The sequence below is a fragment of the Buteo buteo genome, chromosome 6 (genome assembly GCF_964188355.1).
Source record: "Buteo buteo chromosome 6, bButBut1.hap1.1, whole genome shotgun sequence".
NCBI lineage: Eukaryota > Metazoa > Chordata > Aves > Accipitriformes > Accipitridae > Buteo > Buteo buteo.
Genome location: NC_134176.1, coordinates 27,812,993 through 27,840,691, shown reverse-complemented (window position 1 = coordinate 27,840,691; position 27,699 = coordinate 27,812,993). Strand labels below are relative to the sequence as shown.

Sequence of the window (27,699 nt, the reverse complement as noted above, 5' to 3'; positions counted from 1 at the left end):
GTTTTGCTCTTAGCATATTTTCAGTTCTCTTTTGGAATTGGTAGAATAGCATGAATATAAATTCATGTTTTAAAGGTAGAGATTTTGGCCTTTTTAATAATATTTACTGTAAGAAACCTGTGCTGTTGTCAAATCTGGAATTCCAAAGCGCTGTTTTGAAGAAGTGTGTTGGCAAAGCAGAAAAGTGAGAGACCTGCTGAACTTACATGATGTAATGTGTGAAGTGTCATAATAATGCCTGAAGTAGTAGATTGATTGTTTTAAATGGTCTTTAGATCATGCATGCTAGAGAAAAAAAGCTGCTAGAGAAAAAAATATGCAGAATCTGGGTTTAGTTCTTCAATAGTTTTATTAGCACCTTCATGTCTGCAGACACATAATTTTCATGCTGGACATGGAAAAAGAATTACAGCTGTGATTCTGTGATTTGTGATTTTTGTGTGTGTGTGAGATAAACATAGACATTAAATGTCTCAACTCTAAAAATATTTGCAGTCAAATGTATCTTAACATTTTTTCCATATTTCTCTGTTTTATGGGAAAGTGTCTTTTTCTCTTTTTCTTGCACTAAGAATGAAACTGTGCATTAAGGAACTTTACAACAAACACTGAGAGAATGCACTAGGCCAGAGAGATTTGCTGCCTTTAAAATAAGTAATCCTATTAGAAATGGGCCCAGATTTCTAACAAAAGTAATGAAATACAACAACAGATATGTGAATTGAATTTTTTAATAGTACTGTTGGGCACCTAAAATTATTTAAAACTCATTCAAGTATAGGATTGAATAATTCTGTTTTATATACTGTGCTGGATGCCTGATGTGCAGTACATTGTTAAGGACTTATTTAAGAAGTGTATGTATTGGTATGTCTTTAAAATTTCTGTCTTGAGATTGTTTAGTACTCCTTATTTTACTCAGACTTCAGTTATAACTTTTATACAGCTGTCTGTTTCACAGTTTTCTTTTTTTAGCATTGACATGAGCCATGCTTCTTTGTCCCACATACTGAATTGCTCAGGAATAGGTTGTATACACTTGATGGGAAGCTCAGTTCTGTGTCTTCCACAATCACTAAGACAGCACAAGAGTCTGATGTTTCCAGATCTTTCATTTGAGACAGCAATGCTTACATAGGCATTATGTCATGATTCTCATGGTTTTCTTACTAGTGTTTTCAGAAAGTATTTATTAAAATACTTTTTATCAATTAATTCTTTTGTTCCAACAGAGTCTATCAGCTTTGGGTTTTGGTGGTGATATCCAAACTACTTGCTTGTAATATACTGTTTTAAAATGTTCCTGCTAATACTATGGTTTTTCCTAGTTGTAACAGTTGTTCCTGTCTTCCTGGTACTTTGTCTGTTTTGGTTTGCTTTTTTTTGTTAAACATTGATTTTTTTCATAAGATAATGAACTGTCTGCTGACAGCTAATTAATCCTTCAAACCAAGGTAACTGGGCAAGACCTCTTATGGTTACCATAAAAACCAGTGAAATATAATTTAGCTCACAACTTGCAGATCTTTAATCTGTGAAGTAGATGTTCAGGTGACAGCAGTAAGTATATGTGTGTATGCACACAGTAGCAATTGTTACATTTTTCAGTCTTTTTTATTAAGTTAAATATTTAAACAAAACAATCTTAAAACTTCTTTCTTTCAAGATGTGGTGTGTGTTTGGGAATTAGAGTAATCTCTTAGCGTGAAAAATACATGTATAAAAATTACATGTATAATAAAAGGCTGGGTCCTAGATTTGGGAGGAGGGTCTTTCATTTGCTTGCTTTTCTAAAAGCATGTATTGCTTCCTTTATATCCACTTACTTAATACATAAAAGCCAAAATCTAGCATTATATTGGCATAACCAGGAGCAGCAATTCAAACCGACATTGTTAAGACTTTTTAAAACATTCCGCAAAATGTCTTTATCTGATACTAGACTTAGATTTTTTTGGCATACAGTTGGACCAGGAAGAAACTTAATAATGATGCACATTTAAAAAACGTAGCTCTAGTACTGGTCTGGGATTGTAACTTGCTTTTGTCTGATGCATTCACTACTGCAGAAATGGTGATGGGGTTATTTACGTTAATTCATTTGGCTTGTTGAAAAAAATGTGCCCACACTCCTCTACTTAATGGGATTCTTCCCTCGTTGCAGTGCAAACGGCTGGAGCAGGAGCTTCATCATCTGAAAGAGCAGAACCAGACTTCAGCAAACAACACGAGACATCTGACTGCTGAAAACAATCAAGAACGTGCTCTGAAGGTAAATCTCCATTTCTTCTTGCAGGCAAATTAAGGTTGTAAGCCCCTGGTGCCAGCTTTCTGGGCTGCATATATCAGTTGTGTACATTTCGGCAGAAGTGAGCTATGGTGTTTGCCAACAACCCCTTCTTTAAACACAGATACAGCACCCTTCTGTTATGGTTTTATTTTATTTTGTGTATGAAAACAACAAGAAAAAAAAAAAACTTATCCTCCAAATTATTGGGCTGGTAATTAACGCTAAATTCTTGGGGTCCATCCTTGCAGTATTACATTTTATAACATGAAGAAAACTGCAACTATTTGCCTCATGGTACCTTTGCAAAACTAATATTTTAAAGCATGGCTGTTTGATCTGCTCACAGCAGTGTGTGCTATATTAATAACATTGTTGACCTATACTACTAGTGACCACATAGTTGATACTACTATTTGCAAAAGGGTAGCTAGTTGGAATTGGGAGGAGGAATAATAAGTCTTGTCAATAAGAATAAAAATGAGCAGAGAGGTGGGAGAGGGTCAGAGAAAGGACAGTGTAAAGTGTCAGGTTATTGCTGCTTTGAGAAAAGGAAATTGTAAAGTCAGTGGAATTGATAGCTACATAACCAGCAATCTCACCGCTAGCCCTAGTAAGAGACTACACCAGGTAAGATGTGCAAGCATTATGCACACTTATTCAACCACTATATTCTTAAAAAATCTCTTTTATGTGTAGTGGAGAGAATATAGATACAGAAGTTACCCTGCTGATACTGTGTTGTCATTTTAAAACTGTGTTTGATTTAGGCAGTAAGATCCAAATGTATCTCATTGTGTAGGCAGATTTTCTTCTCCCTCCTTTTTCCTTTTTTTTTTTATAATCAGGAAACATCATTATTCATGCAACAACTTGACCAATGCAAAGTATAGGAATAAAGGTAAATCCTTGTGTAGTTTGACATTTCTCAGTAAAAAATAAGTGTAACGGGTAAAACAGAGAGAGACTGTGTGCCGCACAAATGCTGTATGTTCCATGGGTTTATAACTGTCATCAGAATCTGTGGTGAATATTAACAAAATCAGGTGTGCAATACTGAAAGCAATCCATCCTCAGATGACTAGAAATAGAGATCGTAAACATTCAGGGCTGTTTCTTACCACAATAATAGTATTGTTTTGAATCTGGTATCACTAAAAGTTAGTGCTTGCCGAGCATGCTACTTATTGAACATAGTATTGTGTTTCATTAATTGCATGCTGACTTGTTTTTTCTGTGTCATTGAAAATATTATGCACAGAGTCTTTCTGTTAGAAAACAGAAATGTTTTACTGAAACTACACTTTATACATTTAATATTTCCTGACATAATGCTTACAGAATAATTATATTTTCAGAGCAAGAAGTGACTTAATAGTTCAGAGTGTTACTAGGATTTCATTCTAAGCCTGATATTGCTCTCCCAGCACCTAATCTTTAAAGAATTTAATTTCTGGCTGTCACAGGCATTTTTTGATTTTTCTAAGTTAGAGGTTAATTGGTCGTAGTCTTTTAGAGATGAGAGTCTGGGGAGGAAAAAAGGAATGCTGTTCAGTTTTTAGTAAAGTTGAACTTTTTTTAATGTTGTACCTCTGTAGAGTTTGTCTCCATTCGTATTACTGTTGCCTACGGTGAGGACAGGTCCTACAGTGAGGAAAGTGGAGTACTTTTTAAAAGGCCGATGGGTCAAGTTGAATTCTTGACCTTGAAATCTTTAAAATACCCCTATAAAATATTGGCAATAGTAGTTAGCTCTGATATAAGGCATATGAACACTCATCCTGACCTAAGCACTCATGTAAATGAAAAGCTTATCACCCCTTTTTAGTGTAGCTACAGCCTAGAAAATATGGACGGGCTGGTGGGGATGAAAGTCCTGTCAGCAACTTCTGTAGGAATGGGTTTGGCTGGTGCTCTGGGCCTGGCAGCGGCTGGCTGGGGCGCTCCTGCTGCCGTCGGCGACAGAGCTCCCTGACGGAGAAATATCCAGCCGGAGCCCCCTGACAGGTAACAACACACTGTGGGGTCTTGGCACACACATCCCCTCTGAAACCCTCTTGTATGCACTCAGTAGCTGTCATTAAGTGCTACATGCACAGTGCATGTACAGGCACAAGAATCCCCTCCTGCCTCCTCTCTGCTGCAGATCACCCTCTGGTCTCTGACCATTTTCAGAGAAATAGAACAGGCCGTTTGTCTCTGTGGGGCAGTGTTAAATATTAACACAACTATTTTTATTTTCACCATGATCCAGAGAACTACATTTACTTTAACCACCTCCGTGTGCAAACTGGGAACTGCGCTTTGCACTATTAATTTAGATGTAAACACCTGTCCTGCAGAAGGAGTCCAGATATTCATCGCTTCTTTGTCTATCCAGGACAGTTTCTGTTAAGAAATTTTTTTTAAAAAAATCTTAAATTTTTCCTACTCTCTCAATTAATGTTGTCTGATTCAGTTTGGCAAAAGATGTATTCTGGTGATAGGTGGCAGATGAGGAATTCAATCTGCTTTAGATTTTCTTCGGGGAGTAACGGAAGTGTAAACATCAGATGTGGTGCAAGGATACTTGCAATCTTAAGTGGATAAAAATACAGTAATCAGGATCAACTAGATTAAGGATGGCATAACAGTTTGTGATAAAAGATGAGATCATTACCTCTATGGGGTCCTGAAATACACTTAACAACAAAACCCAACGGCTATTGTTTCTTTCTTACTTTTTAAAAATCATCTCACAATAGTGAATTGCTCAAAAGCAAAAAAGTGTAAGACCAATCCACAAGAAACCTATTTCATTCCACTGATGGTATGGTCTAATAGGTAAGATAAGCTGCAAGCTTTCGCCTTTATTATTAGTTATATTAGCTCACAGGCCTACTGCCACCCTTCTTTGAGGCATTAGCAGCCTGAAGACTCCTATGTGAGGCAAAGCAGCAGAGAGGCAGATTGTGACTGGGGGAGAGGTGTGGTGGCAGTAAACTGGCCAGATCCAGGATGTGGAAATCACAAAGATGATGTAAGCACTCTTGCATACTTTGGGTTTTACACTTTTAGATCCCATGTCACACCTGAGGATCATGTGACAAATAAAACATGACACATTAGGCGTGCTGTATAGACCTATACTGTGCCATTTCATCTTATTGTACAATATAACATCTGCACGGTTTTGGTAAGATAGCTCTTCTTAACTAATCCCTGTCATACATGTTAGTAGTACATGATCTAAAATTTCCATATTTAATGTATTTATTGCATAGAACATTCCTTATCGTGATGTGGGCCATTCAGTCCCACAATGCCAAACTGGTACTCCTAATTTTTATAATATTCTTATTGGTTATAGAGGATCGTATTAATTGAACAAAAAGGCCAATTTCAAATCTTCCCTCCAGGCAATGCCCACAACTGCACAGAGGTCATTCAGAGAAGCGTGTGGGCCCCTATTTCCATAGTTAAAGTAAAATAATCCTCTTCTTTTCAAAACCATTTTTAAAAATCTCTTATAATATTTCAGATTGAATTATAGCTAAATCTTTTAGGGATAATTGCTTCCTAAGGGCCTATACATTTGCACTCTTAGTACATTTTCATAAAATAAGATCTGCAGTGCTTTGCAGTTCTAATGTGTCAGGGTCTATACGTAATATTATTCATTTGTGCTTGGCCTTCATAATTAACATTTGGTCTCTACTGATTCTGATAAATGTATTCCCACAATACATTGAAATAGCTGATTCAGTTAAACATAGAAAAGTTGAAGAATTGCTATTTTTTCTTTAATATCCAAATCTTGTTGTGGTTCATTTTATTGTTGTTAGCTTTGTGGTGTGTAGTTTTGAAATGCAGAATTTTAAGTAATACATTTTCCTAAAGAAAAATAAAGATTTTGCCAGTGTGAATGTCCTGTTTACACAGTTGAAGAAGAATAGGAAATAAGTCTTGTGAAACAAATAAGTTAATGTGAAAATTAATGGAAAATGTTTAACTGGATTTGAATGAAACATAGGGAGAGGTGAGGTTTTTTCCACAGACCTGATTTATTTTGTAATTTCTAATTAGGTGGTACATTCTTCTTAAAGCAGCTATTAATCTGCTCTAAAGACCAGAGTGACATACTAATTTTACTGCCAAGCCATACTCTGAAAATAGAGAGGAGACCTGTCTCATGATGATACAAAAATCAAGTGCCCTTTAGTGACTAAATGAGTTTACTCCATCCAAGTATGATGTCATTAGAACTTGTAAAGGTTATTAATCTCCTTCAGAGCTGTTAAGATGTTAATCTTTGGTTATGATTGCTTGTTTTGTTATGTTTTTCTGACTAATCAGTCTTTTTAGTTGTGACTTTCTGTAGAATTCATCCTACACACTTCCATGGTTTTATTAAGAATATCATAAATTCAGAGTCAGAGACAAGAATGTGACCTGAAGGAGCTGTCAGAAATTCATTTACAGTAGTGTCATAAAGCAATTGCATCTGATGTCATCTGCTTTCTGCTGACACATAAGAACTGTGTCAAGGACAGGAAATCCACCATGTATAGCAGTTTGGTAGTTGTTCCAGTGACGATGCCTGTGACAAAGCCACTCTAGAACACTTAAATTAAGTACTCCCTGATGCCTGTCATAAATTGTATTAAGCTCTGTTTTGATTCCCAGAATTTCCTGGATTCTTAGAGTAGAAACCATTTTTGACAATGCCAACCACAAAAACAAATCCAGCTGACTAGTCAATGTATCATCCATGAAGAGCATGATCCCAGGAGAATCTAATGTCATAAAAGCTTAAAAAAAATTAAGAAAAGATTTAACATGAAGTTTAAAATGTTTGGTGCTGTTGAAAAGCATGGACTATTCGTGCTATTTAGGTATATAATGTTGACTGTGTCATAAAGTGCTTCTTTCAGAGGATAGTAACTGTGGCCCTTATCTGCAAAACCTAAGTAATTATAACAATGTTTTTATGTTAGAGCTGCAGAGCTGAAGTTTCAGAGCTTCATTTTTAATGAGTTTAGAGCTGGTTTATGGCTATAAAGCCTCTGATTTGTTTCTGACAGAGCCACACGTTTTTGAAATGCTCTGTAATCCAGGGAAACGTGCCTGAAGCAGTGGTGGGAAACTGAGAGATTCCAATCTCATTTCTTCTATTCAGATTCCAGTTCAGCATACAATTTTACATTTTAATATAGTTATTAATTGCATCCTAGAAAACTTTCAGAGAAAAGCCTTTCAATACTTTCATAATCATTTTACATGAGGCAACAGAGATCAGTATTAGAAACCTAGAACGTAAGTTTTGAACGTGGCAAGGCCCAGCCACATCCAGAAGACGACTCTGCCAACTTCAGCCATTTCAACTGCAGTGCTGGGTGAGTGATAGAAACTGGCTGCTGATTACCAGTATTTTATAGCTAACAGATGAATAGCTGCACTGTCCACTGGTGAAGTGGGTGTTACACCTTTCTCCAGTTTCTAGCTACAAAGTAACTAGACATTACTCTGCAATGAGTTTAAAACTTGCTATTGATCTACTTGTTGGTATGGTGTTATTGTTTGGTAAAAGATGCATTAAAATATTGTTCTTTCTTCAGAGTGGTTGGGTTTTTTTTAATGAAGCAACTCATCGATATTCATATGTTGGACAATCCACCCGTTTCTCTCACATTTTGCTATGAATTCCTCTGGCCAGTATGCACTGTTCCCTCTGTATCTAACAGGATATTAACCTGCGAAAGCTCAGCTTGAGATCTCACTCTGTGGAGTTAACTGTAAAGCAGTCATGCTTTTCATTTTGGATGTCATGTGCTGCTACCTATAAAAGGGATTGCTATCACATTTGCAAATGAATTTATAGAGATGTTTGAAGACTGGGATGCCAGCTTCATATTGGAAGGAGAAGGGGAGGAGAAGTAGATTGCAGATCCACTGCTCAATATGAGGAGTTACAGTGTGCCCTTGCATTTACTTATGATCCATATCTATCTTTCTGAAACTACAGGAACATTTCAGGAGCAATGGAAATAGTTAACAGGCTTCTTGGAGGCTATCTCCAGCAAATGATATGTTGTTACAACTAATCCTGAAAGGTTCTTCATGCTATTCTTCCAATAACTTACACGAGGATAAAATACTAGAGGATTTATCAAAGTAAGCTGCAATCTCTAACTTTGTGCAAGGGCCATTTCATTAGTTCAGTTTCTTCTAAGAAAGTCGCTGCTTCTCTTCTTCTGTTTTTAGAAGAGTTGTCCAGTTCACGTTGTAGAAAGCCACAATGAGTTCATTTCACTCTCCAGTAGCTCTCCAAAGCAGCATTTAAGTGCCTGGGCAATGTGAAAGACAAATTTGCTACCCTGTCAGTAAAACTTGTTATAAAGCACATGAGATCACTATTAATTTTTAGAGTGGAAGTTTGCTGAAGTTTGAATGCTTGAATTGCTTTTAAGTACATAGTGGAGGTGGAAATAAAAGACCTAGTAAAACTTGGAACATGCTGCTGACAATCTGGATATGGATAAGAATGCACAAACATTTTTCTTCAGTTGCTGCTTCCTAGACACTTTATCAGACAGAGTAGATACAGTTGCAATCTTAATTGCATTGAACAGAGCCTTTGCTTGTGCTGCACCCAAAACCAGTTAATCACAAGGTCTTAAAGGGTGTCACTAAGGTTAGACCCAAGTTTGTTCAGCTTTTATCCACGCTAGAAACAAGATCAGTCACTTTACGGCTGGTGTTATTAAATAGTACTGTACAGTATTAAGTAGTACTGTATCAGAGGATATCATTGTAAGTCGGTGCATCATGGCATAAATGAACACTCAACTGAGGCCATGTACAACTCCTGCAGAAATAATTCTGTCCATGTTCTACTTCAATATTAATTTTCTGCATTCCTTTCTGCCTAAGTTGCAGTGTCTCCAAAAGCTATTGCTACAGACTTCTGACAACCCACCTAGTTATCTGTGTGTATGGAGAGGGAGAAAATAACTTGTTTAATCCTACAGTGACCAACATTCCCCCTCAATCCCAGTGGAAAAAATGTGAACACTGGTTGAGTGGTCTTTAAAGCAGACATTTGAAATTTCCTTAGACCCAATTGTTCCTTTGAGCCAGATGTCATAACCGGATCCTCTGGTCAGTTCAGGTCCAGAGATCCTCAGCCAGGGATTTCTCCTTCATCTGCTGTCATATATTTAGGAGTGTAATAGTTTGCTTAAGTGTATCCCCTAGAGGTGGGAAGTGACTAATTTAGCACATATATTTGATCATGAGTCAAAAAGGTAAGTTCAGAAATTTGAATTACAAGTATCACTTTCAGTGGCCAGTTTTGTTAATTGGTGTTTGTAGCCATCCAGACTGGAAGGCTTTATTTAGTTATGCAGATCTAGACAGAATAGTTGTTCACAAGTGACAACTACATTCTTAGTGACGGTCTCCTCCCATCTAGTAATTAATATTTTAGCACTGTTAGGCATTTGTATTCATTGACCAAAAATATCTTAATGTGTATAGGGAGTTGAAAGTGAAAATAATTGCTTTAATGCGCCATAAGCAAATAGTACAATGTTTTCCCCTGATGGAAAACATGGGACATAAATTATGAGATGAGACACTTGCCCTTCACTGAGAGTGAAGTTGTCCAGTCTCTTTAGAAACACAGGCTTCCAGAGTCTGATAAATCTGATTTATATGAAACATCTACCTGGGAGTTAGAAGTGAAATGATGTTTGGTAACATTAGTACTTGCATGATTTTCAGTGGTCAGCTTGTGTTGTCATTAAGTGACTGTGTGTATAGGCAGCAGGGCCGTTTGTACTGTTCTTGGTTCACTAAGACATCACTGTGGGCCAGAATTTTGAACTCGTTCAAGCCTTAGGTTCTTTTAAAATTGAAGGAAACAAAGAGATGTACCCAAGTTCTCGTCTTTGCTTCCTCAGTTGCACTGGCCGTTCCACCTTCCTGTATCTGTAAGGCTGTCCCTTCGCTGACAGCACTGTCTGGCACAGCAGCCCTGTGTGTACAGTGCTCTCTGCACAGCAGCTACTCGGGATTTCTTGGACTCTGTTCAAATGAAAGAAGACCAAGCAGTGGTGCTTCTTACTTACTGTGACCTCAAGTCTTTCAGAATTGTTTCAAAGCAAAGTAATATATGGATAAGAGTGAACATTTATTGGCAGAACATTTGTCCAGAAGATGATCCTGAGAAGAGTTGTATCTGTCTAATTAATTATGCCTGTCTAGAGCATTGTATGTCTTACGGAATTTTAGCATGCTTTGTATTGCCTGTAAACAGCTGCACAAGAATGCACTGAGTGTTTCTTGATAGACTGAGCAAACAGCATCTTGGCTAAAAGAGTTTGTTCACCTTGCCCGAGAAGTATAAGTCTTCCTTCTCCCCTGTTAACAGATGCCGAATGTCTCTTAACCAAAGCAGATATATTTATTGAACTTTGATTCAGTTCTAAGCATTAAGGAATTCATTACTCATTCACACTTTGTGTTTGATGTCAGCTTTCATCTGCTCCACTAAAAATTCCTTGGAGGTCTGTTGCTTTTTATTTGACAGCCTTCAAATCTCTCTTGGCACCAGATTACTCTTGACAATCTTAAACATCAACAAACTGTTTGTATACACCATAAATGTCCCTTTGTCACTGGGGATGATGTAGTCATTCAAACCTTTTGGCTGAGTCTTTTATTTTTTGGTTTCCATTTCATAGGTGGAGATTGTCTTCCCATGAAGTCTGTCAGTGTTACTACTTCCAATTAGCAGAAGTATTATTTCTGATGAATGCAGCAGGTTCTTGGAATGCAATATTTTGCTTCCAGTTTATTCTGAATCTGGATTATCAATCTCATGGTCATCTAGGCTGCTTCCATGTCCTCACTTTTGGTATGCAAAGAATCATCTCTTTGATGATAATAGGCTTCTGTGACCATGAGCTTCCTGTTAACAAGGCCCTCTCATCCATGTTTTTCATTTAACCATTCTGTAATTGTGCATCTGCACATATTATATTAACTTAGCATGTTACAAATACTTTGCACTTTCTCGCACCTGTTTTTCCTTCTAAGAGGATAGATTCCACTTTGTATGCTTGATTCATTTGATAGCCGTCTGGGTGACTTCCTGGAAGTTCCTTCCTTGCTCAGTGATGCTGCCACTTGGCCTTCCAGTTTCAAGGATGCTTTGTTTCAATTGTAAATGTTCTGCAGCATTTTTAGGTTTTTGTCTAAACCCTGTTAAAGGACCTCAAAACTAGAATACTTTGTATTTGTATGATTTATATCTCAGATAGATGTATTCTAGAAATACATATCCTGAAATAAACATTCTGAAATTGCAGAAGAAGGAACAACCTGTGCAGGCATACTGTGGGCAGATAGAAAGCTGGCTGCTACCTTCTTTTTCACTCCTTATCTTCATAGACGTGACACCCATGCCTTAAACCAATGATAAAAAACTGGTGTGTTCTAAAATACACTGAAATTCATCAGTATCTTGTAAATTAGAACTACAGAATCTGATACAAAAGCAAAACATACTGTAGAAACCACAATCATGTTAGAAAAGCTACTTATATGGAAAGGTGAGTTCTTATAAAAACAAAAACTCTATTTAACTGTAATGATAAGCTTCATTGCCATCTGCTGTGGTACAGTTTATCACCCCAGTCACGGGTTCATTTTTCCTTCCTTCTGCCCAATAACACGTCGATAGTAGTGCTACTATGAACTTTTCTAACGTCTGAGGAGGTGTCCTATTGCTGCACTTCAGAAAGCTATAAAAAAATATTCTTTTACTTTCCCACTAGTATGGAGCTTCATTTCAGGATTACATGGGTCAGGAACAATGGGCATATGTTCATCTAATTGTAAAACAATCACAAAGCCTAATGTATCAGACTTACCATAAGAAAACTCGGACTCCTTCCTTTACTTGCCACTTTCTGATACTATAAAACATATTTCCCAACTTAGTTAAGAGATTCTAAATCTGAAGCCATTTTGTACGTAAAGTAGTAACTGTTCTGCAATGTTTAAAGAAGCCCCTACCGTTAGTTTCTGTTAATAATAGCATCCCTTATCTTCACTGGCATAATTTTCAAAGTATCTATCAGCATTGTACCATAATAAAACAAAGGAAGTACCAAAAATATCTAGCCAAGTTTTTCCTTTTTCAGAGATATTGAATATTAAATGATGTGGCAGACAAGATATCAGATTTAATGAATGGAGTAGTGACATTGTTATGTATTATTTTTTATTTCAGAAATCTTGTTTCTTTCTCCATATGAAATCTGTTATTCATACATGCAGGGAGAAAGTGTGCTAAATCTTAATTTTCAGTCATATTGTCAATGTCTTACTGTACACCCTTCATTTTTTATGCTGCACAGGAAAATGAACGTCTCTTGTTTGAGCAGCAACTGTAAACAAAATCTCGAGCCTGAGTGCACGATGACATGTCAGTTATTTGTCCTACAATAAAATGTATAAAAGGTAGTAACCTAAGCTCTTGTGCAAAAGGCAAGCTACAGGGTCATTAAATAGCAAAGGTCTTGCTCTGACCCATCCATGACCTCCTTATCTGAAACGCCTCTAGGAATTGATAGAATCTACTTTAGATGTTGGGTAGAGGAAACCAGGGATAGGGTAAAGGATCAATAGAAATATTTCAGAATTTTAGGTATTTACTAAAAAGGAATCTTTGGTCTTTGTATGTTTAAGTTTATCCAAATTTCTGTTCAGAATTGGAGAACCCTTTCCTAGCATTTTGCATACAAGTGATCATATGAAGGATGGTTCAGAGTAGGAGGGGAACACAAGGTAAAGGAAGATGCTGAAACATTAGGTCTTAGTATGCTTGTAAGGCTGCAGACTAGCCTTGATTCAGAAGTCTCAAGGTGCTACCTCTTTGCTCTTATTTATCTTTCTACATTAATCTGAAAGTCTCTCCTATTCTGTTCCCAGGTGAACAACTTTAGGTTTTAGAATGAGATGAAGTCAAAAGAGCCCATGTCCAGAAAGTGCAGCTTGGTGCTTAGCAATGACTTACTCAGAGGAGTCAGGACTCATTTTGCCTGTCCTTTTTAATTCCCATCTATTTATGTAGTCTGGTGCAGAGGCGCATTTTTGATGTTATGGCACTGGTGCTCCTAGATCACCAAGAGGCTTTTGAAAATCCCTTTCTTTTCCCCATAAATAAGAGCAAAATCCTATTTGGCTTCCGCATATGTGGCCATACAGAGGTGTAAAGGAAAAGTGGACTCTGCTGTTCACATACTGAGGTTGCTAAGCGGAAGAGATGTACTTGTGTGCAGTAGGTGTGCATTTCTATGCTAGCAATATACAGGTCATTGGGAGACTGCCTGAAGAGCAGAAGCAATGAATGGACTTGGATTTATTTTGATCTTTTTATTTTTCTTCTATGAAAGTGGGCTTTATGAAGTAAAATATTCCTCACCTGTCTTCCAGTAGATCTCCACAGCTTTTCTCATGAGATTATGGGCTGGCAGCTGGACTTTGGCTTTTCTCTAGGAGTAAGCTTTAGAGTAGCAAGCTGTACGTTAGGGGTCAAGTAGTAAATTTGATAATTCAGTAATGCTGAGTTTCCAGACTTTAACCATAAAAAAATCTGTGCAGGCGCACTGGTGTACCACCTATTCAGAAAGTATGTTAATATTATCTTTACTGATTAACACAAGCACAGATAGAATTTCGGCATATGAAATAAGTAGCCTTGTTTTTTATTATTTGAATACTTGAAAGCTATAAAGTAAGCTTCACATCAACAGAAGTATATCAATGCATTAGGATTTCAACTCAACATATATTAGGTTTATCTTTATATTTAGAAACTCTGCATGCATAGCTCTGTCATGTAGCTGAATCAAAATTACTTATTACACTTGCACAGAAAATGAATTATTCACTGAAAACACGCAAAGAAGGTCTGATTTCTCCTGTAAAGTATGTTTGCAATTAAAACTTCAATTTCTTATGCCTCCAGAATTCAGTCAGCTGCATTGTTACTTCCAAAATTCAGCCTTCCTTAGTGGTAAGATAAATATATCTTACAAAGAAAAAGCAATAAAAAGGTGAAATTAGAAAAGAGCTGTCTTTAAACTTTGGATAGGAAGCTGAAGTAGCAAATGCTATTGTGTAATAGTAAATAAGTGTATATCACATTGCCTGAACATGGTATTAATGTGTATTGGTGATTGTGTTAAGCTGCTAAGCAGCCGAATTTGCAATTTAAAATTAAACTCAAAGACCCAAATGTCATTTTGTAGTTAGACTCAATATATAAAGAAACCCTTCTGGGACTTCATTTTCTGAACTGTGTTGGTTCATACTGGATTTGCCATCTCCAGAACTGATTCTCCACTGAAGAACAGATGTCATCTTTCACAGTTTTACTAGACTTATTCAGTTTCCATACAGTTTCATAAAATTGCCATTTCCTTGTGGATCACAGTCAAGATGATTATTTCAAGGCTCGTTTGTTTATCAAAGAAATACCTGCTATGCTGGAGGGGTTATTAAGATGGTGGTGGTGTGACTTGCGCATAGAGTTCTTTCTTTACGATATCTTGGCCACACATTTTGAAAAATTGAGAGAACTTATTTTTAAAAAAAACAACACCATTTAAACTATTTTTTATATTAGAAGCATCAGTTGGACCAGGCTTTCAAACACTGAAGCTAATCTTGTAGATTAGGTCTGGTTCTGTGCATGTATGTAGCAGTCACTGCTGGAGAGCAGTCCTGCTGATATTAACAGTTACTGTTCTAGGATCTGAATTTTGAGAAAAAATGAACCCTTTCTTGCTTTGATCTTGAAGCTTGTGAGTTCCACATGCACTTAGATTTTAATGGGACTAGGTCCCAAATCTGTGAAGCCTTAGGCTGTTATACACACATGTAGGCTGTTATGACAATATTCAGAGATCAGAAGAAATTCTGTTCAAATTTGTTTTCATAAACTAGATATCTTGCATGATACGATGAGATCTCGTAAGAATACATTGATGCTTTGCTAGTTCTTTCAGAAAAGCTCAAGCCAGAAGACATTTTAACACGAAAAAATCTTTGCTGACCACGTTAAAAGAATCTATTATCGTTTCTCAGTGGAAAACATTGTATCCCATCATCACCCAAAATCTCATTAAGAGCACCTCTACTTTAACCATGCTTCTTATGGAGTTACTTGGAAAAAAGGAATGAATCATAAAATACCTCATTGCCCTGGTACTTTAATCCTTCATCCCATCTTCTGAAAGGATGAAACTATTTAGTATGGATTTCTAGTTCAAAAATGAAACTGTGTTTTCTCCACTGTTAAACAACTAAGTAAATGGTTTGAAGACATTACTTGGTGTCAACAAGCTGCATTTTGAAGAGACACATATTTCAAACTCTTTCCTTGCATATAGTCTAGAGGAGACTTAGTATGCCAAACATTATCATTTTTTTGTATTGTGTTAGACTTTTAAGCATTTAAGACTATCACATAAAATGAATTGGTTTTAATTGGTTATCTGCTCCTATTTCTTACAGTTGAGCTGTAATTTTCTTAGATGTTGGAGGAGAGGGTGGCTGAGTGACTGGGAGGAGAGTGACTGAAACCTTGGAAATGCTGCTGATAGCTCCTTCTGTTTGGAATTGCTATACAACAGTTAACAACGAAAACACTCATTTTCCAAACTAGATAAAATAAAATCTGTTTATCTAGCCTATTAAATCTGGGTGCCAACTTTCAAGCAGATGCAGTTTTAAGCTCTGTAGATGCTAAATCCTGAAACATTTGGTCTATAAACAAAAAGCTGACATCAAATACAGCATTGCTGCTAGACATTTTAATGGTGTATATATGCTGCATTCACACAAAGTAGGGAAATGATTGCCTTTTTGTATGTTGCTTAGGGTTTTTTCCTATGTTAGAGTATTAAAACAGATATTAAATTTTATCATTAATGCGGTGCGTGGTCTCTCTTCAAATCCCCTTAATTACAGATTGACTCCAAGGATTACACAGCATGGATTTTAATTTTAACTGAAACAAAAAGAAAAGCTGCTTAAAAATTATCCTTGCTGAGTGACTTGTTGGACCACAAAACAATTTTTAACATCTTTTGACAAGTGTTGTCAAATTTAAAATATTAGAACAGAGCTAAGTGCACCTTCAAACTCCAATTGTATCATGTCTACTTCCCAAATAAAATGTTTTATTAACTTTGTCCTCACAAAGGAATGTCTGCTTCTCATATTTTTGTTTTTTCAGTTATTCTTTAGGAGAAGGAGACTAGCAGTCTTGCTGAGATGTGTTTATGTTTGAAGAAAGTGACATCAGACTTCATATTTCCTTTCTTTGGTAATTTGAGAAAAATTACCAAGCAGAGTTGACGTTGTAGTGGCAACAGTGTATTTCACACCCTTGCATTGTTTCCCTTCTGACCCCTATCTTTAGGACTGAAGAGCTCCACTCTGAAAACTTCATTCCAGCCTGAAACTTAGAATAGCAGGTCTGAGTCCAGAAACAACATTTTCACAAATTGGGGCCTAATCCAGTAAGCTTCACACAGAAGGCTACTTCTGTGAGTACCTATTATTCATCTGAGTAAAACTTCAGGGATCAGTTTTCAGTCTGTTTCTTATGGGGTTTTTCCCCATTTCTTAGAAGATAAAATCAGCTTCCCGGTTTGTTTCATTAAGCAAAATTCATTTTTCATGGTTAAAGCTTATTAGTATTTTTTTTACAGTTTTACTCTATATCTCCTGCTGGTTCTTTAAGACACATAGAAAAAAAGAAGTTGCTCTCCAGAGCTGCATCAAATAATAAATGCCCAAAGCTGAATGTCCACAACTTCTCTTGAAGTTATATGCAGCTGAAAGTGCCCCTTATCTCTCAAAATGTGGATGCAAGTTTCTTGCTTCAAAAATCAGCACCTTTTGTGACCGAGTAATAATTTTGACTACAAATGGCTGGAGGAATGAGAAATTTGGTTTTGACCAGGAGGTCACTGTAGTGCTGAGGGGGTAAATCTATCTTTGCTGTTTAATGGTAGTTAGTGGTTTGATAAAGTTCCCCTAACTCAGTTTATTAGATTAAAACATACTTTCTGAGACTTCACAGATCTGCAGGTAAGTAACACCATTATTGCTGCATCTTTGTATGGGGTGAAATTTTTGCACTTAAAAAGGGTTATTTCAACAAGCTTTTCTCTCAGAATGTTAATGGTTTTCTCCATTAGTGTACTAGTGCACTTTTTTTAATGGAACAGATTAAACTCTATTGCTTTGTGTTATAGGCAAGCATAAATCCTTCCTATTTTAAGAGAAAAGTATTTCTAATGCAAACCAATGAACAGGCTAATTTATACACAATATTGTTCAGTCTCATTTGTCCATTATGTGTAATAGTCTCAATAGTATATGATTTTCAAGTCATGTGTGCTTAAAGCAGAGAACAGAAACAGCAACAAATTAGGCGAAATAGTAAATACTCTTGCTCTTTATGGTTTTTGTTGCAGTCTTAACATACGTAGGTTAATAAGCATGCTTGTGTGTGTGATTTCTTTTAAGTGTTTGTTAGGGAACGCACAGCGCTGTGAGTGACGCTGGCTGCTGGCAGAAGTTTGATGCTTTACATTCATTACAGTTGTGTTCTCTTGCCTACATTCAGTAAAGCTTTAAATGTATCATTGGTTACACTTTAATATAAAAGTATACAAAATAGTTCATAATCTTTGTCAAAAACAAGATAAAATGGCCTAAAGGAGATAAAAATTACTGATTTTTAATGTAAAGTTCAATTTTGCAAGTCATCTCTTGAGGCCTGTTTTGTGAGATTGTGAACTATTTTGAATGCCTGGTGCAGTTAATAGGGGATGAGGAGGCTCAGGGCTGTTCAGACAGGTCCTTTGATAAATAATACTGTCTCTTTACCACACCGGACTAAATCTGGAGAAAAGAAAAATCCTGGTTGTGTCCTAACATAAATAAATGTATGCATGAGCGCTGTCTGTCTTATGAAGTCGTTTGTGTTTGTTTAAGTTGGAGCACAGGACACACAGTAAGTCTGGTGTCTGGTTTTTGAAACCGGGGTGTGTAAGCGTCTACGTCAAAAAGAAAATCGTTCTGGAATCTGAAGGCTGAGACTGACAGGAAAAATCATGCGTTACAATAAGTAAGACCGGATTTTGACATGTTAGGTTTTCAGCAACGTTGTACATTTGCAATACATTCGCTGTTGATATAGGTGTGAGGGTTGCGCTGCTTTGAATATAAAACTTCAGGATTTTTTGCTGGATCTAGATTTTGATATTTAGATTACGAACCAGTTTGCATTTAGGGGCGAGGAGTGTTGCTGGGGCTGTTAGTTTCAATCCAAGTGTAACCATCTCTGTTTAGTTCACCAGTTTTTCAGAACTAAATTGTAATTGTCAGTAGCTGTTTCATTTTTGTAAATATATTACTTTCCACACGCGCACACACACACATCAGCTGCATAAGTGAAGAGTGACTACATAATTTCTGGGGATTTGTTCTGCTTTTGCTTTCCATACTTTTTCTCTAGCTAGTCAGTACTTCATGGCTGTTAAACAAGATTTGCTGTTTCCTGGAACAGCTAATTTACAAGCGAATACTTTCTCAGTTTTGTACATATTCTTGCACAATAATCAAAAAAACCAAGGTTTATTCTTTTGGTTTGGGGGATCTGTGGCTTTTTTGTTGTTGTTATGTCTTTTTATTTATCCTCTTATCCACTGGATTAAATCTCTTGTTTAGTTATTGCAAAATCCCCTTGCTGTCTTTTTAGTTGAACCTGAATCATGAAAACAAGGAGTCTGAATTACATTTGAGGAAGGAAATGTTCAACTTGAAACATGGTGCTTGCAGGTAAATCAGTGGACACTGAAAATAAAATAATTAGAAATAGAGTGGCTCTTTATTTTATGTGACTGATTTGGAGTTGGCTACATCTGAAAAGGAATGAAAAAATGATCTCTTTGTTTGAGATTTGCCAAACAATGCTATAAGCTCCAAGTTATTTTGAGGTGGTGAAAGGTGAAACATTTGACATGTTCTTTTGGGGCAATGCTTTAAAAAAAGAGAGGGAGGGAAAGAGGCGTTGCCACATCAGAGTTAAGGGTGTTTGTGGTTGTCCATGACAGCGGCTCCAGTTTTAAAACACCTGTGTTTACTTTCCAGCTTTTCTCAATCGGCCTGAAAGTGGCCTAAGAATGGCACAGACAGACCTGCAGTATGGCTGTGTTGCCTTTGCAACACACACAGAAAAAAAAAAAAAGAAAGGAAAAAAAGACATAGATAAATCTCTTGTTATGCAGCTAATCATTAACAGCATTTTTGTGCCTAGCTGAAAACATTTTGAACTTTTTTAAATTTTTATAGTCTATCAGATAACGCCTGTATTTTTTTTCTTAATCTATTAAGCTAAATTTTTATCTTTCCCATTTTATTTTCTAGCAAAAAAAAAAAATCAATTTAGTGTTGGTTTTGGGGTTTTTTTAGTGATAAATAATAATAACAAAAATTGGTATTTTTGTTGCAACAGAATATTCATTTCAATATTTGGAAATAGGTGTATCAATACTCCAATTAAAAAAAAAATAAATTAAAAAGAACAGGCACAGCCCCCATTCTGCCATCCTCCCTGAAAAAAAGAAACTAATTTTACAGCTCTTTTCTGAGTAGTTTTGCTTCATAAAATCCTAGCATTGGATGTGTATTAACTTCCTGTAATGTGCTAGTTTGCATTTTATCGCATAAATACCTTGTCCTGCAATGGGTTATAGACTTAAGTTAGGTGTAAAATATACATCTCTTGAAAACTGGGTAATGGACAATGAATGTTTAAAAAAACCTGACAAGCTGAGATAGCACATGTTTTCAGTGCTTGCTTAGAAATTTTAAAATCATTTGTGGGTCAGTATTTAAGATATTCATCTGATGAGAAGCATATTTTTACTACTGCTCCAAATTTTTTTATTATTACCTTTAAAATTTGTTCATGTCTTACAAAGTTTTGGCTTTTTAAGAAAACCTCAGCTCCTTTTTCTAGTTTTTTTTAATTGATGTAACATCTCTTCTACTTTCTACTCCAGATGACATACCTGACACTCCTGTTTATAAAAATACCTCTGCTTCATAATTATATTTGTTTTTCTTTATGGATCACTCATTATAGGTCAAGTTATGTTTTCTGGATGTAGGAAAAAAAAAGCAAATGAAAATATAGTGCTGATAGAGGAGCACAGGTGATTTCTCCCTTAGACTGTTTTCTTTTTTAGAATTGTGAGCTTAATAGGCAGATTCAAGGTCAGTGTATGGGGATGGACAACATGAAACCCCTTAACTGAGATACGTAGCCTAACTGGAGCACAATTACTTTAAAACTGTTGGTCTAACGTGATGACTCGACAGAGCAAACTGGGAGCATGCCAGTCGCCTCCAGATCAGGCACCTCTGATAAACTGAGAAATTGTATCAGAATCATCTTCCTTTGTGATACACAGCAGAGCAAACACCAAGTAGCCATAATTTGGCTGTCTCTGGTCTAGGCTGTATAGCATTTTTAGGGTGGTACTGAATCCAGCACATGATACCTAGCATCTTACTTGGGAATACTTTCACATAGACTCTTGAGAAGAGCTTGTGCGGCCTTTTGTAGTGAGTCTGCAAAGCAGGTTCTTGGGATCCCTCCTAAATTTACCGGACTTTGCACTTTTCCTGTTCCTGTACTGGAATAGCATCAATATTGAGGAACTCTTCCATCTCAAGAAAATACAGCCAGAAAGGGACAAATACAGAAGCTACAGTCTCTCAGCCTTTTTTTTTTTTCTTTTTTTTTTTTTCATCCTACTCAACAGTGCATTTGATACCATAGATCTTGCATATCTTGCTACAACTGAAATATCATGGATTCCCCCGCTTCAGTTTAGTCAAGGCCTGTGTGCTGGCAAGGTTGCTTGTACCATCTTGCTTTTAGTCACTTTACACATTTCTGATCCAGGGGTAAGAAAGCATCTTAAAGGTAGGCTACATTTTTGTCCTCCTCAGCACCACCTCTTACTGTGTTTCCAGGGGGTGTCACATCCTTGGAAGAGTGTACAAGTGTCAGGCAGTAGTGCATCTGGTTGTGCATGGACCACATGGTGTTGTCTCACCTGGTCTTATTCAAGGTGCAGTCAGAGGGAAGCCAAATAGTTTATTTGGCTTGCTTCTAAAATATGTCAATATCTGAGATTTGCAAAGCAATTCTTATTAGTAAACAACATGCAGTGGATTTGATTTTTCCATTCAGTACTTGATCTGGCACAGTTGCATTCTTAACCACCTGATACATCAGCTACTACCTCTGATCCTCTCAGAGAGGTTGCCACCTGCAAAGTCTTTACTGGTATATATGCTTAATTTATAGAAGCTATAGGTCTTCCACTCACTCTAAAAACTCAAAAATCCATCTGCCTTTTTCACTTTTCAGTCAGAGACTCAAAAAGAGGTAGAGAGGTTCACATATGCTCCACATTCATGCCTGTGTTTGCAGCAATTTTATGTGCAGTCCATGGGAAACAACTATTTAAAAATGTCCTGGTTTGCAAATATGAGGCTCATCTTCATCTTCTTGATGACCTTTTATTGTTCTGTTCTTTTCCTGTGTACCAATGTGACTGGAAGCCCTCTGTGGTCTTTAGATCACAGTCTTTTCTGGATAGAAATGATTTCTCAAGAGAACACTGCATGAGAATGTACTTTAAATTTAATATGGAAAAAAAGAGAAAGGATTTTGTATGAAGTATCTAGCAAGCAGTTTTTTTAGCCTTGTTTCCCTAAGAAAATAAGGGATATATGATTATGCAGTCTTTGTTTTCACCTTCTGATTTTTAGCTACTTTCAACCAAATCTGACAGAAGAATAATGGTTGGATCCCTAACAGGGTTTCTCTCTTCTACTCAGTTGCGAGTTTTTGTGAAACTGCTCACGTCCCACTGAAGGAAAAGTCGAGGAGAACTTTATCAGTAGCCGTTATTGTTTAGCAGGAGACAGCTGTGCAACAAGATATCACTACTGTCCAAATGATGGACCAAAAAAAGTTAAGTAGAGTGAACTGGAGGTATTGTAGTAGAAATCTGTAAAGGATATAGGTAGAATCCATTAATTTTATGAGGACATTGGAAGGAATATGAGGTTGTTATTATGAGGAAATGTAGTAGGAGGAAAGTGGAGAGAGAGAGTGAAGATCAGTATCAGATAGAGCTTCATTAGTATTGCTGGTACAGAAGAACTTCCTTGATTTTTATACTGTTTTTTGGGAAGACCCTTTTGCCCAAGGAATTACAAACATTTGAATGTCAATATAAACTTTTTTCTTTTTTTCTTTTATATATCAAAATACTGCACCTAGTAGCAGAACTGCAAATTTTAAATCTATCAAGAGTAGTACAGCCATGGTGAATAGCTTCAATCATTTCTCTCTGTTGCTCTTTTTATGCTACATTTAAAGTGATGACATTAAGCCTTGAAGGGGTTTTAACTTATCAAATTAAAGTCTATGCCTTTCAATAGTTTTTAATAGCATGAACACCAACTGATCTCTGGCAGTTTTGGGGGGAGTAGTGAACATTAAAAGAGGTGGTACTTGAATTAAGTTAATGATGAAAAGATACTGGCACCAAAACCACCTCTCATAGTTTTAAACTCATTCACTTTTGTGGTCAACGATTCATTCAGTGGCATTTCTGACTTGGAAAAAAGTATAAAAGAATATTTTTTTTGTATTTTTAACAAAGTTAAAGAGAAGTGAGTCTTACTTTCTGATATTTAGAGTAATTTCACTTATTTCTCTTTAGAAGAATTATCTGTTTAATATTTCAATATTAAAAACTTTTCAGATACGTGTTGTTTATGCAAGTAGTTCAAAACAGAAAAGTTAAAAAAACCTAAATATAAAAAAACCACAGAAATTCTGTTGCATAAAAGAAAATGGGATGTGAAAAACTATTTGTCTTTATTTTTATTCTCATATTATGGTCTGCTCCTTCCATCTTTTTACCTGCGTCTGAAAAGTACCTTGAGCTTTGCATTCTTCTCTTCCATGTTTCCATACAAGTCTTCACTTCTCTCTTCTCACATCTTCCACCATAACTTCAACATCACGCAGCTTTCTTCTATTCCCCATTCTCAAAAATGTTTTCTTTTGTCTTCCCTCATTGTTTTCCTAACTTATCCTTCCTTTTTTCAGCCTGGATGTTTGTTTCTTCCTCATCTGTCTCAGCCACTTCATTGGGCCAACAAGAGCCTGAACATCCCCCAAAGACCTTTGTCCCATGCTAAGAGCTGTACCTAAGATACTGGTATTTTCGTGTATGTTGGCTTTAGTTGTTCTGTGAAGCAGAAAGATTACTTCAGGTCCCCACTAATCAAGCGGAAAATGGATGACATGAGCAAGATGTGAAAAGCTCATTGGTAGCCCCTGGAGAAGCATTGCATTCAAAGTGGACAAATTGCAGGGGATTTAAGAAGTGCATGATAGGGCAAGCAAATGGTTTTGCTTTCAGTAAAGTTATTCATCAGAACATTTGTCCTTTCAGGAGGGCAGGTTATTTAGACAATAATTATGAGTATTGTGTATGTGCACAACTGTACAGTGTTATTTGCTATACCTGCAAAAAGCTACACTGAAGTAGCCAGTTAATCAAGAGTTAACCTCAGTTCTGGCATTTCTGAAGCGAGCATCTTCATTTACTCCCCTTTCCCCTGAAACAGTATGTTAACATTTTTCATTACAGGATCATGTGTGCTTTATTTCACAGCATTCCTGCTCCACACAGTATCCAGAGAACAGCCAATCAATATATTTTTTTATCTTCCTTGTTCATTATGTGTGCCAATCCCTTGTTTACTGGATACTGTTCAAACTTTTCCCTGAAAACAGAATTTTGAGTAACCATCATGAGGTTTTTCTGTAGTATTCAATGTTACAAGAACCTAAAATTTAATAAACAATGATTTAATGTATTCTTGCAGGAGTATTTCCTTCATGCTTCATGGGGAAACCAAGGCATGAAGAAATTAAGGTCAAAAGTAACCACAAATTTTGCATGCCTATTTGAGACATAGAAGACTTTATCTTTTAGAATATTTATCATTCATAAATTCCTAGCATGTAAGGCCAAGCCCAGAAGATATTTTTATGTCATTTAATTGTTCTTCTGAATATCACAGATCATTGATTTCACCAGTTGTCCCTGTATTGAGCCCAGAAATTTATGTTTGTTTAAACCTGCTTTCCAGAAAAGTGTCTAGGTCTGAAGTAAAAATTACAAGAAGTGGGGACACCACCATTTCCCTTTGATAGTTTGTTTCAGTGATTCCAGTTACCCTTACTCAACTAGATTAAAAATTCTTTCATATCCTGTGTTTTCTGTCCATTTATCGAGGGACAATGAGAATCAGTAGCAACACAAAACTATTCCATTCCTGGGACTTGATTTACCTTGTTCAGAATTAGCACATGTATCTCTGTAGATCTTTACTGAGTAGGCATATCCTTAGGTTTTTTTATAGTCTGAACAGAATAAGCTCTTTCACTATGTACCTTTTTCTCTAGTGCTTGCATTACTGGTATGGCTCTTCTCCGGATCGTCTCTGGGTTTTTAACATCATTTTGTTTTAGAATGTGGACACAGATGCATATGCATTTTTATATCCTTGTTTCTTAATGTCATATATAAAGTAAAATCACCTTAATTGCCTCATGGAGATAATATTTTGCTGTGTATACATCAAAAGATTGCACTTTCCCAGTTTTTCCACAGCATTGTACTGTCACCTTGTATTGAAGTCCCAATGCTTTTTAGAATATGGTTACCCTTTCTGTAAGTATAGCCTGTGTTTGCCGTTCTTAGACTAAGAGTTTTGCATTTAGTTCTATTAAAATACACTTGATTTGAATATGCCTAGCTACCAAGTGGCCCAGAACATTGTTTCGTCATCATTATTTACTTACTTGCTTAGCTGTTCATGAACATTACTAGCCATGTCTACCTGGTTCTGAGTAATTGAAGGATACATTGAGTAAGAGTATGCCTAGTACCGATACCTGTGCAACCTTACTAGTATTCTAGTATTACTCAGTGACAATTGCCTCTTGGAACATGGGGTTTTGGTGTTTTTTTAACTGTCAGCCCATTCTGAACCCACTTAAGAATTTTTTTCTTGATGGTGTTTAGTGATTTTTATTTTTATCAGTCTGTTATGTCTGAGAAGTCAAAGCCTAACAAATCTCTGTACAACATCCGCTTCTAATCAAAGAAGGAAATCAGATTTGTTTGGCAAGACCTATTTTACACAAAAATGTGTTGACTGGAAGTAATTATATTCTTTCATTAATATCTGTATTAATTGAATCCAGTGTTTTCACTTATTTGGCCCAGTTTTAATCCCACTAGTCTTTTTTTAAATATTGACACATTATTAGTGCTCTTCCAGTCTTTGGGAATGTCCTAGTATTTTAAGATTGATTAACAGGGATCTTCCCTAACAACCCAGCGACACCTAAAGTGAAAATTGTCTGAATCTGTAAATGTAAAACTTATCCCTCCTTGATTTCTAATAAACTGAAAAGTGTTTATTAATTCCACATAAACTGTAACTGTATCATCCAAAAACTATATCATGGTTTTTCCAAAGACAGACCAGCTTAACTACTGAACATTCCTGGGGGTTTTTTGCATTACAGTTTATGGTATAGGTATTCCAAACTTGGAATGGTCTTACACATTCACTGTTCCTCTCATAATGAGAAATTCTTATTATCTGTAGTCCTGCCAATGATGCATTTTTACTTGATGCCTTTAGCTACTCTTATAAATTGGCATCACTTCAGAACTTCTACCTTTTAGGATGTATTTGTACTTTTTTCCTCTGTAGTTTTGTGACTTTTTATCATACATTTGCTTTACTTTCTACATGAAAAAGGAGTTCTGCTTTTGCTTCGTTGTGAGGTCAGATATTTTTTTATTTCTACCCTTAAAGGAGTCCCCAGTCTTCTATCATATTCTTCTATCCTTTTTTCTCCCAGTTTTGAAGTACTGCGTATACTTGTTCAAGTGTTTCTGTGCACGTAAAGATTCTGGTTGTTTTTTCCCATGTGGGATTGAATCCGTTTATTATCACTTATCTCTAGGTATTTATCAATCTCCAGTACAGTGATTAACATCCCTTGTGTTATAATGAGATTGTTTACCTCATGCTCGGAAATAATATATGGGTTTTGAAAGTGTTTAATACTAGTCTATAATTGTCCGCACAAGACTCCCAGAATACATGACCTAAACTGAAGTCCCCTATAGCATCATTATTTCCTTTCCAAAGATTATAGATACATGCTGAAGAAAAACTTGTCCTGTGCCCTAGTTAATTTGCTGACCAGCAAGTCTTTCTTAAGTTATGTTAGTTAGCATATTGACCTCTACGTATTCAAGAGCTGTGGTCCTGTGTTATTGATCACTCTAAAAGGAATAATGGCATGGGGGGGTTTGAGGTATCCTGTTCCCTTACTGCCTCTCTTACCCTTCCTGTTAATCAGAGATTTTAACATGCCCGTTGTCCACCACGTTTTAGTAATGCTGGTTATACAAAATTTATTCCCATCAATGAGTTTCCTCTTGCTGCTTACCCAGATTCCTAGGATCAATACATAAACAATTTAAGAGATTCTTTTCATTATATTCTTTGCTACATTGGTTCATCTTGCTCGTTAGGTGCTGAATTTGAGCATGTACCTCATTTGCCTTCCAAATAACCTCCCCTTGTGTTGCTGATTTAATATCCTGGCTGCTCCAGCTAGTTTCCAACTGAGAAGATTAGCCTCCTACTTGTGTGGTGTAGGCCGTCTTGTTCATACAGTCCCTTCTTTCACTGATGTGTTGTTTCACGGATCGAAATCTGCTTCTTTTCAGTCATGGATGACAGGCAGAAAATGCTGGAAATAAACTTTCTCACTTGTGATAACTGTGGATAGCCACTTATATTTTAATTTTCCTCTTAATTGTTTTCAGTGAAGTTGGAGCCTTCACTAATTTCATCTGAGGTCTGATGTGAAGACATTATATAGTGTTTATGTTCTATCTCCCATTGACTTCAGTTGCAGCTGTGAGTTCACGGTACTTCTGCTGATTAGACATGAGGGATTTATCTTGCACAGTCAGAAAATGGGTAACATACTATGAATCCCTCTGAAAACTTTCAGTTAATTCATGCTAAGGTGCCTTGACTAAAGGAAGGATAGATTCCACAACTGCTGAGCAGCATTCAGCTCCACTAAATATGGAGTGTATTTGCTCTCTTACTGCAGTCCCATTCCAATGGCTGCAACA

At 36.5% G+C, this 27,699-nt stretch overlaps 1 protein-coding gene across 1 annotated transcript in view; it reads left to right on the top strand.

The window, feature by feature from the left end:
* Positions 1–27,699, top strand: part of MIPOL1 (mirror-image polydactyly 1) — a 195,328-nt gene that overhangs the window by 93,372 nt on the left and 74,257 nt on the right. Inside the window, exon 11 of the mRNA XM_075030253.1 lies at positions 2,165–2,272. Coding sequence (XP_074886354.1) covers positions 2,165–2,272 — 108 coding nt within the window. The remainder of the gene's footprint in view (positions 1–2,164; positions 2,273–27,699) is intronic.